The following is a 19,928-nucleotide window of genomic DNA, read 5'->3' on the forward strand; positions in this document are numbered from 1 at the left end:
ATCACTTACATTTCCTATATAACAGAGCTTTGACACTTGTTATGAAATTGCTGTCATTTAACATGGTTGCGTAAAGCCATTATTTGCCTGTTAGATAACTTCTAATTGGTTTGCTAATTGATCATAATGGACACGTTAAATGTTACAATTAACAGGCGTTCCTATCGTCACCTCACTACGAACTTTATCGCCAAATATTTGCCCAACAAACAACCATGTTTATTGGAAGAAAAGATCTGTTTGATTTAGAAGGAGTAAAATTTACGAATCTTATGTGTAGACAAATTTTAAATATCGAACGATGCCAAAATGGAGGCCACGGAACGATGACATTATCAGTGGGCTAATATTGCGGTTGTATATCGTTTTCTATTTCAAATAAAGTGTTATCTTTAAACAAATTATCCCCTTGTTGTTGGGGAATGATAGGAGTTTAATAAACTTTTGATGGTGTCATAAATTTGGGTATATTAAATCGGCCCTATTAAATGGCAGGTCAAAAGTACAGCACAATTAATTCCACCGAGATTCGTAAGCGAATTTTGAATTGAAGCAAACGTCTAAGAAACAATACATTGAAACTTTAGACAGGAAGGCTTGCGCCTGTTAACCACAGTTCCATAGTTCTCGTCAGCAATAATATATTCAAACTTCGAAATCATTTTGCAGTTTGTCACAATGTTGCCTTAATTTGTCATAAGAAACTGCTTTTGAATTAATAAGTTGTAATATATATATATATATATGTACAGCCTCGCTCCAAAATTGGACGTCTTCGGATGCCCACTTGATAGTTTTTAATTTGATAATATATTTGCTCTTCTGCATTATTTGATGTATGATCTCACTGTTCAAGTAAAGGACTAAAACATCATCGATTGGTCCCAGTTTAAAATTACAAATTTTGAGGAAAAAACACGGTAAAATTCACTAAATGCCATCTGTAATTCTGTTTTTAAGCGTACACACTGTTTTAATAACCTGGAAAAGCAAATGATTTTATTTTTTCATTTAATTACTATAAGATAATTCAAATTACGCGGGAAAATTTTCTAGAAAAAACTGTTTTTATCAATATTGATTCTAAATAAGGAAATCAACGTGTGTCACAGATTTACCTTGATAACGGATACACACATCAAAGCCTTACCGATTGTACAGGTAAAAATAAAATGTTTACGTGTTGTAAATATTTCGTCGGGACTTTTTTTATTTAACTTGTTGAATCTTTTACTATATATCATCTTGTGCAAGGATAATTAACCAATTTAGATTCCAACTGTGTCTTGTAGGAGAGAAAAAAGTGAAAGCGTAGTTATTTAATAAAGTTTTCACCTGTGGTTTTAAATTAATGGATTTACCTGTGATCTCTTTAAAGAAAAATAAACAAAATGCCCAAGGAGAGAATTGAAAATAAAGAATTTATATGATTTGGCTCGGGAGGAAAATTAAATGCTGCCAACAGTGTTTGTGGTGCGAATTTTTTTTTTCTTCTATAGAACGGGATTACGGAATTCACGGTCCGTGGAAGATGTATTATGATTTATCATGCAAGCTGTGAATAAATTTTAAAATCTGTCAAAAATTGAGTTATGGAGATGTAAATAAGAAACCAGTGGAATTTAATATACTTATGATAAATGGATAAACATAACAATAGCAGTGAAGCGGCGCCGCACCCCCGGGACGATGACCCATGGGGTGAGAACGACCCGTGGGATCAAACCTTCATTCCACGATTTAATATGATGTCTCCCAGGTAAGCTATCACAGGTCATAGTTAGTATTCAGTATTTTAACTTGAATCGTGACCTTTGTATCTTTGTGAACTTGAGGAACCCGCTCTTTGTCTGTTTATTGTAACTGCTAGCATTGTTGTATTTATATGCATTGTCTTAAAGTTTCGGGTGAACGATTTGTAAACTAAAGCCATTGATCTGTTGTGCTTAAATGCCCAAGTGGCTACATTTGGATGAAATATGGGTCTGTAGTTTATGCATTGTCTGGCACGAGTCATCAGTCACCATCGAGGTTATTGCTTGTGCAACAAGAAGAGTGGCTTTTTGTTTGTCACTGGTGCAGCATGAGAATAGAGGGATTGGTAGATATATATAGACGAGAAGATGTGGTATGAGTGCCAATAAGACAACTCTCTATCTAAGTCACAATTTATAAAAGTAAAAGAACGGTCTTCAACACGAAGCCTTGTCTCACACCGAACATGCATGATTTTCAAGTTGCTCACTTTAGTTTCTGTGGTAAATCAGATCGTTTGAGTAATTCATATGATAAAACGTTGATAATTAACCTCAATGCCCAGGGAGAACAAACAGATCAACTGTAATTTATACAAAGTTAAAACTGTACTCTTTTCCTTCATGTTCTTTATAATCAATATTGACTTTCAAAATTCTAAAAATAACCAAGATCCCGTGAATATGAGTATTCTATGAATATTCTAATCTGGTCAACACACAATTGAAATCCATATCAGTTTACTTTCAAAATTCTATAAATAAACAAACTCTCGTGAATATATATGACTAGTCTACTCTGGTCAACCTGGGAATATATAATTTATGTCCCAACCCACAATTTAATTACAAGGTCTTTATGTCCCAGGATCATACACACAATTTAATTACAGTCTATTTTTTTTTTTACCTACAATGTACTTAATTTATTACATCAATCATTTTCCCCAGCTGTTATCTAGTATGACAAGAGATTACGATAAACTTGATATACATGTTTTCTTGACAGTTTATGTAACAGAATTAATCATAAACTTTATACATGTCTATGGCCTATTTAAGTCGGAGGTTATTCTTACCGTGAAACTTTTGACAACTGACCCTGCTTGAAAAAATGTAGTAACTTTATTGTTCATTCAAATTTATTACCGTTTCTTGCTTCTGACCATAACTTTAAAATACCTGAATGGTTTTATTTGTCAATATTTATTTATGTCTAATGGGAGTTGTGGTAAAAAAATGTAGTAAAGTTCACACTAGGATACCCTTTCTAGGAATTTATTTGTTTAAAATGTACAGGAATTTAAGTATAAAAGATACATGCTGACTTGCTTTTGTGTTTGTTCATGATCATTGTTATCTTAGTAGGTTAAGTTGTGTTTCAAGGACTAAACTGTTTAGAACATAATTACTTAAAGTTTAGAGAATACATGTACATGTATTTATGCTCAAGCATAATCTGTATAAGGAACACATGTATGTACAAGTAAATATAATCATCAGATCTTTGTTCAAGTTCAGAAAACATATGTACAATGTATGTACACGTAAAGAGAACACATATCTATGTTCAAGTTCAGAGAACACCTATATGTTGAAGTTTAGAGAACAAATACATTTTCAAGTGCAATGATGATTTGTGCAGTTATGTTCAAGTACGATGAACAAATGTATGACCATGTACAGAGAACACATTTATGTTTCAGTATAGAGAACACTTGTATGTTTAAGTACAAAGAACACATTTATGATTCTGTATAGAGAACACATTTATGATTTTGTATGGAGAACACTAGTATGTTCAAGTACAGAGAACACATTTATGATTTTGTATAGAGAACACTAGTATGTTCAAGTACAGAGAACACATTTATGATTTTGTATAGAGAACACTAGTATGTTCAAGTACAGAGAACACATTTATGATTTTGTATAGAGAAGACTTGTATGTTCAAGTACATGGAACACATTGATGTTTCAATTTAGAAAACACTTGTATGTTCAAGTACAGTGAACACATTATGGTCATACATTTGTTCCTTGTACTTGAACATACATGCACAAATGATCTTTGTACTTGAAAATGTATTTGTTCTCTAAACTTCAACATATAGGTGTTCTCTGATCATGTATAGAGAACACTTGTATGTTCAAGTACAGTCAACACATTTATGTTCATGTATATAGAACTACATGTTCAGGTGAGAAAAAAAACCTCTATGTTCAATAACACTGAGTACATTAATGCTCTGGTGAAGAAAATACTTGGATGCTCAATTACACTGAGTATATTTATGTTCAGGCAAAGAGAACACTTGCATGTTCAATTAAACTGGATACATTTATGTTCAGGCAAAGAGAACACTTGTATGTTCATGTACACAAAATACATTTATGTTCAGGTGAAGAGAACACATGTATACCATAATGTTCAAGTGCATTCTGATTAAAAGAATAGATTATGTCAGCAACAAATGGAAGAAGACTTAAAAGTTTTAACCTTCAAGATTATGGGTTTCAACTCTGTTGACATTGTCCTTTGATTATTATCACTTTTCTTTTTGAATCCATTTTGATTTCAATTTTCCCATGGCTTAACATATTCTTTTCACCCAAATTTATTGAAAGAGGATTCCAATTGATCCATGGACTTTTGAAGAGGTGGATTTCTTGGTTGTCACTGGAGCAAAGAAGGGTCCATGTCTTATTTTTAAACATTTGTATTTTATATTACTGAAGAAGAACAAACAATAGGACTAAAGCAAAGAGTAAGTTTAGAGAATGACTCTGGAACCACACCCCACCACAATATAAGCCATGGCTTTGATACACATCTAAATCTATCCTTTGTGACTATTCAGTGTTGGATCAAGAACTTTTTTTGGTGGTGTTTGTGTTGCTTATTCCTTCGTTTTCTATGATGTGTGTGTACTATTATTTGTCTGTTTGTCCTTTTCATTTTAAGCCATAACGTTGTCAGTTTTATCTATTAGTTTGACTGTCCCTCTGGTATCTTTTGCCCCTCTTTTATAAGGGTCCTGCTCCAGTCATGCTTCAGTGATTCCCTTTATAATCAACCAAAATATTCCCACAATAGAGAAACCCAACCCCCTCCCCTTAGATCCGCCTATGCTATTATCTTTTATGATGAAGAGTTTCTGATGGCCCTGACCACACCTCTAATTGTTAACCACCTGCTGTGATTCACACCTTATTAGCTATCTCCTATGATGGAAATATTTTTTTTAAAACAACCTTTTCTGACTTAACAGCCATCGCACGGTGGGTAAAAATCTTCTATCCCCTATTCTCTACTATTTATACAGAACAGATTTGTGTAAATCTGAATGTACATGTATATTATATATAACCAAACATAGTATTTAATCCAATAAGTAAGGGCAGGTATAATTAACGAATAACGGGCTGTAAAAATACAAATGCTATAAAATATTTATGTACATGATACTAGGTTCTCTGATCAATACACAACATATGTTGTAAGGCGATTGATCAGTTATGATACATCAAGGTAGACCAGACTTAATCATATATACAATTCTAAACTTAAACAGTGGGCGGGTCTTCATATGGAAATTTTAAGATGACTAAAGGGGGTCCTATGGGGTATTTGGTTTTGATGATAGTTAAATGATTTAAATTGAATTCTCTTTATGACTGTAATTACTAATTCGTCATTAGATATTGGGGATTTTAATTGATAGTGTATTTGTATCTTTATATGTGGTATAAAAATAGTAAAATAAATTTCATGTTTGGAAATTCCCCGATTGAGCCTAATTTTAAACATGTGTAAGGACATGCAGGTTAATGACGAAGATTCCTTATTTATTTCTGTTTCATTCAAAGAAACAGGTATTGAACAGATTGTGATGAAATGATACTTTGAATATATTTTACTCTGGGACTTAATACTTTGAAACAAGTAATAATTTTGTGAAGAAAAATAATAAATGTGTTCTACATAAAAAAATGTATTGCTCACAGCAAAACATTAGTGTACAGTACATGTATTAATTTGACTGTTGACTGTAAAAGCTCTCATATTTGAACTTTTCATGGTGACATAAAGTGATAAAACTGTTGAAAAAGGATTGATTTTATTTGTATTTATATACTTCTGTGTGGACTTATAAGTAAAGAAGTTCTATTTGTATCACACTTATGAACTGTAGTGAACGACTGTTGAACTGAGTGATTGATTGTTGATATAAACTGAGTTAACAGAATGAAAGTGTTGAAGAATATGTATGATGATCTGAGGAGTAGAATTAGTGAGGATTTTGAGGAGGAGGAGTCTGAGGAGGATATTGAGTATGTTATCTCTATCTATGAGACTTAAATATCTTTATTTATATGACTTTTAAATTTACAGCTAAGTTTAATTTGTTAATGCCAGAATTAATTCCATATTCTGGGAAGCAAGGCCACAGACATTTCAGACTTTACATTGATAAGAAATTCATGTAACTGTGTCTGAAGAAAACACATAAGTTATACCTTACTAAAGTATAAAATAGAATCTATCAAACTTACATCGAAGAATTTTTAATTGTCAATGGACCAAATGTATTTTTCATTCAAGCTTTTTTCAGTTGAGATTTAATAATTGTTTTCTTCAGTTAATAGTAGATGCCTCAATTTGAACTTCAGTATTCCATTGTCAATTACAAATACAATATATCTAATACTTATTTTTGTAAGTATTCCTTAGACTTACATTTATAAGTCATGTAGATTCTCCAGATGTTCTTCGAAGATATGGCAGCTTTCAATAACAATTATTTATTTTTCAGTCAAAATAAGCTGGACGAGGCACTGTTGACATCGGGGAGAGTGGCTGATGCCCTGACGTCACTCCTAGAATGGCTCAACAAGGCAGAGGCTACATTAGCCGAGGACCAACCGGTATTGGGTGACCTTGACACTATTAACATGCTGGTGGAACAACACAAGGTAACGATATGTTTAGATAACACAATAATATAGAACCAATATGCTCATTACTATATGGCTATATGGACCACCTCGGCGGTTTTTTGGTGGCTTGCTTGTCTTGAGTATAGTAGAAGTCATGGTTTTTTTATTATCAAACAAAAGATTTTTAAAATTGAAAATCAGACTCAACATCTCAGTCAAGTAAAACAAAGGATTGATATTCATATTGCATCAATTTTCTTGTCCTCAACATGCATATAACTTGCTGCAGGGAGGTAATATTTGACATTTGTCTTTTGTTTTCATGGTCTTTTACATCCAGGATGCAGAGGGCATACAAAACATTTATCATAGATTTCAAGGTCTTCTAAATCTATGATACTGATGTTATATTTAACATATGTCTTTTATTAACAGTCTTATAAATCCATGATGCTATGGGCATAAAATATATTTGTCTCTTTTTTCACGGTCTTATAGATCCATGATATTAAGGTCAGATTTAACATTTGTCTTTTGTTTTCATGGTCTTGTTAAACTATGATGCTGAGGTCATACTTAACATTTGTCTTTTGTTTTGGTAGTCTGACACAGGAAACATATTTGATGTTTTAATGACTTCTGTATGAATATTTGACATGCCCTGGAGGCTTAAAACAAGTTAACATCAACACACATGACATCATACATTGTGTCCTTGAGATTTCAGTGTTTTGTACAAACTACTAATTGTTAAAAGTATTTCTTGTTCTGCATACCTGTTATAAGGTATTTGTGATTGAAAAGATACTGCATTGATATACATATACAATGAGTGAATAGATAGTAAAAATTATTAGAGTGCAACCTCAACATACAATTTAATGTACATTTAGTGTATTCATTAAGCCAGCAAAGTAGGTCATTGATGCACTTCACATGAACAACAGATATAAGAAAATGAGTTTATTGTAACATGTAAATATAGACATGCATTTTAGTTTCTTCACTTTAAACACTTTTAAAAGTTACGGGAAGTTACGTCTTATATTAGAGCCAGTTTCACACTAGTTTGGTTCAAGCATAAACATTTACTGTAATGGCTCCTTATTTTCATTAGAAAAACATTTGAATACATATGACCTTGACCTATATTTCAGGCTATGCAGCAGGAACTTGGTGCTAGAGAACAGACTGTTGCTGCTATGAAGGCTGCTGGTAATGTATCCACGGCAGCACTGGACGAGCTGGAAACAACCTGGGATAGGGTCAATAACCTTAGTGATATTAGAGAGGCAAAACTCAGGGATTCTCTCAAAATGGTAGGGTTTGCCCTCAAGACAAATACCATAGATATTTTTAAAAACAAAATTTTGTGTTTGTGTTTTTTAATTTCATATTTAAATATTATAACAGTATCATGATATTGTAAGTTAGTTAGACTTAGTAGGATCCAATTAACTGACCATTCGATTCACACATTAAGTTTAGCTTGGAGTTTTAAAGATTGTATTTATGGTTTGACCTGTCAATTTGAATCCAACATTATCATTAGAAGCTTCCCAAACAGAAGAAAATGAAGTTTGAATCAAGAAAAACACTAATCAATATAACACTGATAATCAGTTTTCAGCGAACAAATATTATAAAATTTAGATTTTTTTCACATTTTTCAGTTATGGTGAATTGACATAAACTTAATTTAATTTAACTTGATGCTGTAAAGCTTAATATTTCTTGCAAATTTGTTTTCCCTACCACAAAATCACCACTTCAGGTGTTGGTTCACTTGATAGAATTACAGCGTCTTGCAATTTGTTATGCTATTATGCTACCAGTTGATTCACTCCGTCTCTCTCATCCAGAGAGCACCTATTAAAATCTAGGTTTTGTAGTGTGATTAAATTATCTAAAGAGTTTAGACCCTATTAGAAGAAATTAATTACTGGAATTGTCTGAAATATTCAGATTAAGCAGTGAGTCACAAATGTTTCATGAATGTTTGTATCTCCTTAGGCTGAAGAGTTCCAGGAAGTTGTCCAAGTCATGAGAGAGTTTTTACCTCAAGCAGAATCAGAATTAAAATATAAAACTTTACCCGAAGATGAAATGCAAATTATACAGCTTATAGAAAAGCATGAAGTAAGTTCTTTATTGTCTAGTTATAACTCAAACTTTCATTCATACATGAGGGTACAGAATAAATAAAGAATAATGGGTCAAAATGATAAGGAATAGAGTACATTAAAATGCACCAAAAAAAATAAATAATGGAAAATAAAGAGATGTTTTATAGAGATAAAGATTTTGAAATACTTGGCAACAAGATGAGAAAAATAGCCTCAAAAATTTAAAGACAATCTCATAATAATGACTCTACAGTATGTTATCAGATAGAAATAATAGATTTGTTTTTCTTTTTTAGAAATTCCAAGAAGAGTTACGGAATCATCAAGAATGTGTAGATAAAATAAGAGTGTTAGCTGAAGAAATATTACTCAACTGTCATCCTAATGCAATACGATTTGTTAAATATTACCTCACAATAACCCAGACTAGATGGGATCAGGTTAGTGTTTTATTTCATTAAATCGTGAAATAAATTTGATAAAATATATTATTGTTTAAAATATTTGTTTGTGATTTTGAGGTCAATACAAGAAATTAGATAAAAAAATAACCCTCCTTAGTTAAACATTTACCAGTGATGTTATGCCCCTTTCTAAGAGTGGAGGTTTTATTGCAATCACCTTGTCTGTCTGTTTGTTCATTATGTAATTGTTTCACCCTTTTCTCAGAAACTACTTTACAGAAGGACTTCATATTTAGTCAGCAGCTCAACAGTGTGTCCTTTGTGGATCTCCTATACACTTCCTCTTTAGTCAGCAGCTCAACAGTGTGTCCTTTGTGGATCTCCTATACACTTCCTCTTTTCTGATACTTTGAAATATGAGAATACAAATATGAAAGATTTATTTTGATTCAGTTCACATATAACAATACTAACAAAAGTTCTTAAAAGCTTTGTACTAAATATATAGAATAACAAACACAACAATAAAACATGCAGACAAGATATATAACAGTACAGATATATTGAAATACATGCAAAGCATTACTAAAATACATATGGAAACATGCTGTACATTGACCTATAATGGTTTACTTTTTTAAAATTGTTATTTGGATGGAGAGTTGTCTCATTGGCACTCACACCACATCTTCCTATATCACAACTACAATTTAAGCACAAATAAGTGAAGTGATATGTTTAACAGAACAACATATGCATTATACTTATTCTTGATTTCAGTTATTACAACGAGCTAAGACGAAGGAAGAGAGATTACAGGATGCCTTACGTAATATCCAGGGTAACGCCGCCCTAGTGGAGGAGTTACTGGCCTGGATGTCTGAGGCCTATATATTATTATCTACCAAAGAACGAGACCCTATACCCGATGATCTGAACACTGTAGAAACTTTATATAAGGAACATGTGGTGGGTATTTTTTAAAATATGTATATAAAATGTGTACATTCAAAATCTATTAACTTCAAAATGTATAGAATTCAAGCTTTGACTGTTAATTTGGTTTTAAGTTGGTAAAGAATCTTTTCTTATTACTATGCTTTAATGTTGTAATAAAACAATGAAATGTCAAATTTTTCAGGAATTCCATGATGATATAGGAAGTAAAAATGGTGATGTTGAACGATTAACTAAAATAATAGTGGCTGAACCAAAGTCACCAGGACGGCATTATGGAAGGTATGATTACTAATTCATATTGAGCTTGTTAGATTTATTATGATTCTATTGTAAAAATACAGACATCCATTTTTACTGAATTAGTACATATTTTGTTTGTTTTTTAATTTAAAAATGATTGAAAGATGAAAAGATATAGAAAACTTTCACATTACTCATATATTTCTGATATTACATTGCTGATATTATTGTCATCACTGTAAAAGTTGATGGTTCAGAAGTGCCTTTTACAATTACTGACCTGTCGAAAGCTCTCGCTAATTAAAGAGGGACTTGAATTTAACATGTAAATTTTGGTTAGGTGTTTGGTCTTTATTATGGCATATACATTACCAATCTTGTTTATGTATTTTCAGTAATATGAAGTTAAATGAATACGACCCTGGGTATAATCCTAGAGTTTTAACGTTACAAAATAAATGGCGAGTGGTATGGAGAATGTCACTAGATAGAAAGAAAAACCTTCAAGATGCTTTAGATAATTTATTAGAGGTATGCTATCAGTAAACTTAAAAGTTATTTATTTTACAACAACTGTTGGTAGCTGCTCAAAGGTCAACTCATTGAGAAATATAAGAATACCACCCAATAAAGATTATGGAATTCGTTACAATTTGTACTCATTTTTATGGATTCCATTGAGTATTGTAAGATTTTCAACAACACCCATATAATATAGACTTGTATAAAGAAAAAAAGGAAAAATCAAGAATCCTTGAAAAAACTAATTGTTCCTAAATGTACTGAATTAGGTTCCTTTGCAAATAAAAAGAATCAACATTACTTAATACTCATATTTAATACAAGAACATTTAATAAAGCTTGGATACTTGATTTTTTTTTTTTTTGAAAAAAAAAATATATATAAAATTTTCCCATAGGTTTTTTTTTATGCTAGTATTTTCATTCATATTGTCCATTATGATGATTAGAAATTAGGTCGCTGTAACTGTTTTCTAATTTGTTTTTTTCTCTTTGTTTCAGTTGGAAAGCTTTAAAAACTTTGATTTTAATGTATGGAAACAAAGGTATTTAAATTGGATAAAGGTTAAAAAGATGAGAACGACAGATTTCTTCCGTCGACAAGATAAAGATGGAGATGGATATTTATCTCGAGATGAATTTGTTGATGGAATGTTACAGTCAGGTTTGTATGCCTCGCTCAAACTTTTGTAATACCATGCAGCAAACAAAACACACAAAAGAAAAAGTTACCATTTGAAAAAAATACTTACAGTTTTAGATAACAAAAAAGAGAGAAGGATGATATCAAAGGGAGAACCGAAACTCATACAAGTCCAAGAGAAAATCACAAAATCATGTTAGAAAAAGGAAAACAATGAGAACATAGATAACAGTCTACAAAACACTTCATACAATATGAAGATACATACAATCACCAAAAACTAACGATATTCTCAGATGCCTCAGAAGGATAAGCAGATCCTGGCACACTTGTTGCATTTGATGTGTAAACATATTTGTCAATTTTTTTCTAAGATTCCTATTTTTGCAATACTTTAAGGATGTACTTCGGTAATGTTTTGGAATTCGTGTCAAATTTTCAGACTCTTTGGTGTTTTTCCATACAACACAAAGTAAAATATTTTGCCCCATAACACATATTTATTTTTTCATATAAGACTAAATAGCTCATGAAAGGTCATTTACCAAAATTTTAGAAGATTCTTAATTTTCTTTCATTTGTTTTGGGACCCAAATAATACCAATGCAAACATAAGGTAAAAGTCTGAGTCAGCCTTTTCCCGCCATATTTTAAATCTCAAATATCTCGAAAAGGAGTTCCATGACCTATCAATATTTTTAGCTGATTTTGATCCTTAAAGAATGCCCTACAAGCTAATAGTATCAATTTTAGATTCTTGATTTACTAGTTTTCCCCTAACCTCACCTAAGTACATCCTTATTTTTGTATTTGGTGCTGCTAATATTACATCACATACTAAACATATGCTTAAAAAATGGATATATATAAAACAACAATCAAAACATAAAATAAATAATGCAGTATTTTTATTTTATGAAGTAGTAACACATATTTTAAGAATTTCTTTTATTAACTATAAAGAATTGAATGTATATGCTTGTTACAATCCATTATAAGAAAGAAACAATCTGATTTATTAATTTTATTTTTTTCAGGTTTCACAACCAATAAAACAGAATTAAATGCTGTATTTGATATATTTGATAAAGACAATAAATATTATATGCAATATAGTGAATTTATAGAAGCTTTAAAACCTGATAGACATGTAAGTATTGTCAGTAATCCAGGGATCAGCTTATGGCTGTTCTGTTAAAATTAATGGCGTGTTACTTGTGTCCTTTAATGAAAAAAACTTTATAAGTAAAATCTTTTAGCAAGGTTTAATTTTTTAAAGTTTTTCTATTTTGTGTCTTATCTTTAAGTTTAAATTTTTAAGTGTTTTTTTTTTTTTTTTTTTTTTTTTTTTATCATATACGCGAAAAATAGTTGAAAAATGAAATATTGCAAATATTTTCCACTTTATAAAAGTTTCTAAATTGAATATAGAAAATATCTTGTCAAATTTTTATATCACTAGAGAATCGTAGTGAAAAACAATATCTTGTTGAAAAATGACAAATAACTCAGAAAAATTACAGTGTAAGAGCGTATGTAACAGAAAATGTATGTTAAGTTATATTTTACAGCAAAAGACGAGATTAAAGAGCGGAAAGAAACAAATGACAGACGGAGAGTTAATACAAGATCAAATAGAGAAAGATGTTTCACAATGTCAATGTAGGAATCCATTTAATGCTCAAAGGATGTCTGAGGGGAAATATAGGGTAGGTTCTTAACAAAGCGTCCATGTAGAAACGTATTCAATTGTTAAAAGATGTTTGAAGGAAAATATTGCTTCTTCATTTCAAGAACTGATATAATAATGCCTTCTGACAGTTTCTTAAGAAAATTTAAAAGCTTCTATTGTAAAAAGTGAAAACGTTCAAAATTTATTGAAAATCTCAGCTTACTTTTGACAAAGAAGATAATTTTATCATTGAAGTGTAAGACAAAAATTTACTTCCCCTGTACTAGTGATATGAATTCTTTTCTAGTTATGATATTTTTATATCTTTCAGTTTGGAGAGAAACAGAACATACGATTAGTACGCTTTCTGAACAGTACTGTAATGGTGCGAGTTGGAGGTGGTTGGGTCACTCTCAATGAATTCTTAGAAACAAATGACCCTTGCAGATGTAAGTTATCAAGCCAAAAATCATTGTCATGCAAATTAGCAGTTCAATTCATTGATATGCAAATTACCACAAACTGCTTATTTGCATATTAATGAATTCATTAATATGCAAAATATCAATTTTATTCATCATTATGCAAAATACTGATCTTATTGATAAATATTCAAATTATCAATTTTATTCATAGATAGTTTTTTATTGCAAAGCTGTAATAGTCTTATATATAATTTTTTTTTTTTAATCCATTTGCGACCATCAAATCCCATAATTATAGCAGAGTGTCACAGTTTAAAGCAAAATTTTAAAATAGAACATGAAATGTTTTTGTAATAAGAATAGTAAGCTGTAATGAAAAATATCTTTTAATTTTGATGACCACACTTGAATGTAGAAAATCTGTTATAAGTGTCTGTTATTAACAACATGTAAGGTTAACACTGATATTTTTATATGTGTTAATAGTTCTAATTACAAAATTAATCAACAAAATAATTTATTAAAGATATTTATAGATGCAATATACAATTGTTTGTTCATATATATGAAACAAAACAAAAATACACAAGATATCTGACTAAAGTTCAGAAACATGAATTTGTACAGAATGAAACAAAAAGGAAGAACTAAATGCAGATTATGATTTTATTTATTTGTGCCAACATAAAAAAACCAGCAGTAAATATATGTATATCTATATATATAAGAAATAAAAAAAATATACAAGAAATAAGATTAAAAACATCAAAATTTACAAGAAAGCTCAGATGTATCCATTTTTCTGCTTTGGTGAATTGGACGAAAACTCTGATGCCAAACTCTTTCTTACCCACTGATTGAATATATATTTACATATATATGTCATATATGCATGGTGTAGGATACATATTCCAGAGAGTAAATGCTTTTATGTATTGCTTAAAAGGTCACATTTATGATTGTATAATAGAGAAATATTTCATATAATGAAAAAATGTATAAGTGATACAATGGATAAGCGTTGATTCTTGAAAAAGAAACCATGAGTCCAGCAGGCATAGTTTAAGTTTAATTTAATGAAATGGTATTTGCCTTCTTTCTTTTTACAAGAAAAGATTTTTATACATTAAAAAATTAAGAGTGGAATCATTGAAATAATATATCAAGTTTTGTCAACAGGTCAAGTTAGTTATACATATTCTACAAATTGTAAGTACTGGAATCGGACCAGGAATGGATATGAATCGGTGTTGGATTATGTTCTATGCATTACTATATAATTGTGATTGAGTAGATCTGTCAAATTTTAAATTATGTCACAAAGAAATATATAAAATTATGGAATAAAATTGAGAATGGAAGTGACGAATGTGTCAAAGAGACAACAACCCGACCATAGAGCAGACGACAGCAGAAGGTCACCTACAGGTCATATATTTTACATTCTTTACGATTCTAAAAATTCCTAGGAAAAATTTGACAGATCTTCAACAATCACAAGGTATAATGAGTAATCTTGCATCCAAATCAAATTTGTTTTTAGGCTATGATATAATTTATGACATTAATTACATGTACTGACATTTGAATGGGTTATTAAGCTAATAGCATGTTATTTTGGAATTTTGATTAATTTTTTCTACAGCTAAGGGAAGAACTAACAATGAACTACGGGATTCACTACAAGCTAACGGACAACCAGAAGGGTTCCGCTCTCGTAGGGGGAGTGGAACGTTTGGATATAAATCCAAACTAAACGATACAGGATACGCATCATCGGTTTCTTCAGGTATACAGAAAAACACGTTTTTAGTTTTTAGCACTTTGCAGTTTTCAGATTCTCCACCCTGTTACCTGCTATTAGTAAGACAGATGCAATAGCCTACCACAGATAATAATCTGCTGTACACAATTCCAAAATCCATTGTTTTGCAATGGCTATTCTAATGGCAGAAACAAATCTGCAATACACAATAGCCATAGCAATCAGGAACACATATTCTATTGTATCTGCCCTACTGATAGCTGATAATAGAGTGTGAGATATCTGGTGTGGCTAGGTTAAGGAGTATCATATTAAAGTCATGTATACAGTGTGCAGCTCTGCCCTATACATATTTTCGTGCACTTGTTCCGTTCTACTCTGATTTTAGAAAGGAATTTTAAAAAACTGATAGGTGCTAAAATTATTATAGTTCTCGCTAAATAGACTAAATTAACAATAGAAATGCTGTCTTGCAAGAAAATTTTACAAGACTAATTGGTCCTAGCAGGAGCCTACCCAGTCATCTACCCTGTTAGGTAAAAAATGTTTTCTTGGATGAATATATTTGTGGAAACATTCATTTAAGGTTGCAGAAAAAATATCTCAGCCTTTTTTAATTACTTTTTTGTAGGTTTTCAAATAGAAATTTTATGATTTTCACATTGAAGACTTGCGTAACTGTTTGAACCATAAAGTAGTATGTTCGATAAGGTCCTAAAATGGCCCACTTTTTTAACGTAAATTTCAAATTTCGGATTTATTGACCAATATGACACTAAATTATAGCTAATACATTGACTAGATAGGATATAAGCCATTTTGTTGAAAATTTTGCGTTTCTGCGTTTCATTATGACGTCACAAGTTGTACTCATATTGATTTTTCACAAAAAATCAATGAAAATGGATAAATTTCTATAGATTATTGGACAGGAAACATAGAGCGCATACGTCGACAACAAAGATCTTTTAAAATAATGTTTGTGAAGACATTTCACATGTCTCATATGAATATTAAGCTTGTCGACGCCTGCGCTCTATGTTTCCTGGTCCTTTATTTGGTTGAAATCCAGCTGATTTTGTCAAATTTCACCAAAATCCCTTATGTTGACCTTTTTGGGATGTAAAAATCAACGTGTTAGAATTAAACTTTGACAAAAACAGTTCTGTTCAACTTTCTCTCATGTCTTTACGGCAACTTAAAACATTTTTTGTCTTGTAACTATGGACTTTATAATTGGGGCCAAATATGGCCCTTACAGAACTTACTCCTTTGGTCCCTGAAAATTGAAAAGTTCCAGTTTCCACAACTTAGAATTTAAGTCACAAGAAAATGAGAAATTTAGACTTTTAGACTTGATAGTCTTCTCAATACTCAAAAACAAACAGGAAAAAACATTTTTTTTTTAACGTGTTTTGTTTTTATAATGAACATGTGACCTGCATTATAGCATGCAGCTAACAAAGGTTGATACATAGTATATATAAGTGGTAGTTTGTTTTTTTGGAGGATAATTTGATAAAAAAATCTTAGATGTTTAATTTTCATGGGATTGAGAATCAAAAAGGTCATTTATTTTTTGGGGACTGAAAGTGGCAGTTTTCTTGAGAACGTGGATACAAAAATTAAGTAAATTTCCAAATCGAAAATGTAATGGTTTATTTTCAACTTAAAGCAAATCTAGAAAATAAAAACATTTTATTTTTATTAATTAGAAAGAGAATTTTGTGTATAATTATCTTTTACTGAGCTACCACCACTTATGTATATGTTGTTTATTTATATTAAAACTAACATGTGTAATCCTACCATGTAATATCAACCTTAACTGACGAACACAGACTTCATTTGAAATTAACTGGTGTACAGAATTTTGTCTCTATAAGAGTTATTTCCCCCTCCCTAATTTTGGCAAGAATGAATTGAATCTGATTTGGGTCATGTGTGAATGAAACAGCCATCCAATCACACAAAATACCAATAAACATCTAGAGCTCAACATAGTTTATTTACAATAGAGAAGTGCCTATGCCAAGACCAAAGTATAAGTTCAAAACTGTTTCAGTTGATAAACATGTATCTTAAGGTGGTACCCAACACTTTCACTAAAATTAATTTGACTCTTTTAATTTTCATAAAATTTTGTCAAAATATTTACTTTGACCCTTTAACAAAAATATAAAAATTTTGAACCAACCGTTTTGTCAGAAAAATTACACTGGTTATATAGCAGTTTGACAAACATCAATTTTGATCATTGAGAAGCTTAATATTCCTTTTACAACACAACGTAATTAAAACGTTTAGCTGACTTTACAGAGTTATCTCCCTGTAGTGTTAGGTACCACCTTAAGGGGTCAGCTGAAGCTTTTGAAGATTTGGTTCAAATCTAATTGACACATAACTTCTAAATCTGCCCTGTACTAAGACTGTTAGCACACCTTTCCTGAAAGGGATAAAATTCTTAAACCAGTTGATTTCAAAGAAGTATGCAGAAAAGTATTCATTTATTTAATATCACTACATTACAAACAGTTTGCTAAAAACATAACTCACAATATATATATATATATAATGCTTTATAGAAAGATATGCTACTATCATGCAGGGCCTTTGATATAGTGACGGAGCAGTGTGTTTGCACTATTTATATTTTCCTTTTTGTAATTGGTTCATTTTAGCTGGAAGTTCAGGTGACCAGTCCTTACGGAGGAGTAAGAACGCCACTTCTATGGTAAACTTGTCTGGCGTTGGTTCTCTGTCAGTGAGAACTACGTTAAGAAAAAATCCTGATTTTGGTAGGTTTTAACCATAATGATATCCGTCAGCATTTCGTTACAAATCTTTTATAGATGTAAAATAATTATCCTTGGCTGCCTTCCACGATCCAAAAAGTTTTTATATTGATGAATTCTATATCAAAATCAGAATCTTTTGGTCACAAAACATTTCGGATCATAGGTGGTGACCAAAGTGTTTCTAAATCTTTTAGGTCTGAAAATTGCACAAAATTGTCATTTTTTGACAAAATGTCCAAAAGGGACTTATTTTGGAGAATATCATGCTTATATTGAGAAATATTACACAAGCGTAAACAGCCATTATTGGACCAAATCTATTGATTGACACTTTTATCAATATTTATTTCACATACAACTAACATTGTTATTTTTAAATTTAGCATGAAAAGCATTTTTGATGGGTTTTGTTTTTGGAATGGTGGTTATGGATTAAAAATGAAACACAATTAATATATTAAATACAATGTGAATAACAAAAAAGTTTTCATGATAAATGATATATATTTTTATGAACCCATATTTGTTATATATTTGCTTATTATTGCCATGTTTGTCACACCCTTCTCTTTATCTCTTGTAATTCAACAGCTTGGATAACAAACCTAATAAAGACACTATTATTTAGATGTTTAGTGTTCTATTGACATGTTTAAATGCAGTAACATCTCTTCAGCTTGTAATTGCTAGATTTTGCTATGTTTTGCTAATGAAATTTATTTATTGCTTTAGATAGAATTTCACTTTTCAAATGCTTTGATATGCTTACTAAAAATAAATCCTTATTTGTTGAAATCTATTAAATAGTTTATTAAAGAATGTTCATGGTTCAAATACTAATTATTTTTTCAAAATTTGATCTTTATGTCCCAGCTAGGGGCATTATGTTTTTGTCTCACTTAACGGAGTCAAAAAGCTAGACATAGGTATGCTGTTTCTGGCGACGGTGGCAGCTCCAGCTATGTATTAGTTTGTCATTAGGTCTAGTTTAAAGTGAACCACTAGCAGTGCGTCAATGATCTTTGGTATGCAGTTGTATTTGTATTGGCACATCTCATTACCATGGAGATTTTTTGGCCCTGCACCCTTAGTTATGGTCTAATAACTTTAAACCTTTTGCTTAATTTTCATGTATTAGTTTGTGTTTAGGTTTGTAAAAAGGGAACTACTTATGATAAGTCAATGGTATTTAATATTCTGTTGTATTAGCTTTGGTACATCTCATTTCCATGGAAATTGTTTAGCCATGAACCTTCAGTTATGGTTCAATGACTTTGAACATTTGCAAAACTTGCATGTTAAAGTGTTGCTATTTTAATTTCAACATTTGCATTATCAAAATTACAAAAAATCAAGACATATCTCTGTGTTAACAGTTTGATTGGTCTCTGCATTCGTTTGTTTGTTCGTTTGTCTATCTGTTTGTTTAACCATCTGTCCAGCTTCAGGTTAAAGTTTTTGGTCAAGATAGATTTTGATGAACTTGAAGTTAAATCAACTTGAAACTTTGTACACATGTTCCCTATGATGTGATCTTTCTAATTTTAATGCCAAACATAAAAAATGATAGTATGAATTGGGCATCCATGTACTATGGACACATTCAGATTTCTTCTTGACTATATGTTTGCAGATTTAAATAAAAAAAATACTTATATATTATGTTTCTAAAACAGTT

General features: G+C 30.8%; 1 protein-coding gene across 15 annotated transcripts in view; it reads left to right on the plus strand.

Moving 5' to 3' along the window:
* The window catches only part of LOC143058823 (microtubule-actin cross-linking factor 1, isoforms 6/7-like), a 127,762-nt gene that overhangs the window by 104,470 nt on the left and 3,364 nt on the right, over nucleotides 1-19,928 (plus strand). For 11 of the 15 annotated variants that reach the window (XM_076232278.1, XM_076232282.1, XM_076232280.1 and 8 more), the window contains 13 exons: nucleotides 6,572-6,731; nucleotides 7,853-8,014; nucleotides 8,709-8,834; nucleotides 9,118-9,261; nucleotides 10,006-10,194; nucleotides 10,367-10,464; nucleotides 10,821-10,956; nucleotides 11,449-11,611; nucleotides 12,628-12,740; nucleotides 13,162-13,299; nucleotides 13,594-13,711; nucleotides 15,333-15,476; nucleotides 18,134-18,250. In XM_076232278.1, coding sequence (XP_076088393.1) covers nucleotides 6,572-6,731; nucleotides 7,853-8,014; nucleotides 8,709-8,834; nucleotides 9,118-9,261; nucleotides 10,006-10,194; nucleotides 10,367-10,464; nucleotides 10,821-10,956; nucleotides 11,449-11,611; nucleotides 12,628-12,740; nucleotides 13,162-13,299; nucleotides 13,594-13,711; nucleotides 15,333-15,476; nucleotides 18,134-18,250 — 1,808 coding nt within the window. Of the gene's footprint in view, nucleotides 1-6,571; nucleotides 6,732-7,852; nucleotides 8,015-8,708; nucleotides 8,835-9,117; nucleotides 9,262-10,005; nucleotides 10,195-10,366; nucleotides 10,465-10,820; nucleotides 10,957-11,448; nucleotides 11,612-12,627; nucleotides 12,741-13,161; nucleotides 13,300-13,593; nucleotides 13,712-14,866; nucleotides 14,897-15,332; nucleotides 15,477-18,133; nucleotides 18,251-19,928 lie in introns of all 15 variants that reach the window. The other 4 variants (XM_076232287.1, XM_076232291.1, XM_076232288.1 and 1 more) reach the window with 4 other exon arrangements.

This window comes from Mytilus galloprovincialis, chromosome 14 (assembly GCF_965363235.1).
Source record: "Mytilus galloprovincialis chromosome 14, xbMytGall1.hap1.1, whole genome shotgun sequence".
Taxonomy (NCBI): domain Eukaryota; kingdom Metazoa; phylum Mollusca; class Bivalvia; order Mytilida; family Mytilidae; genus Mytilus; species Mytilus galloprovincialis.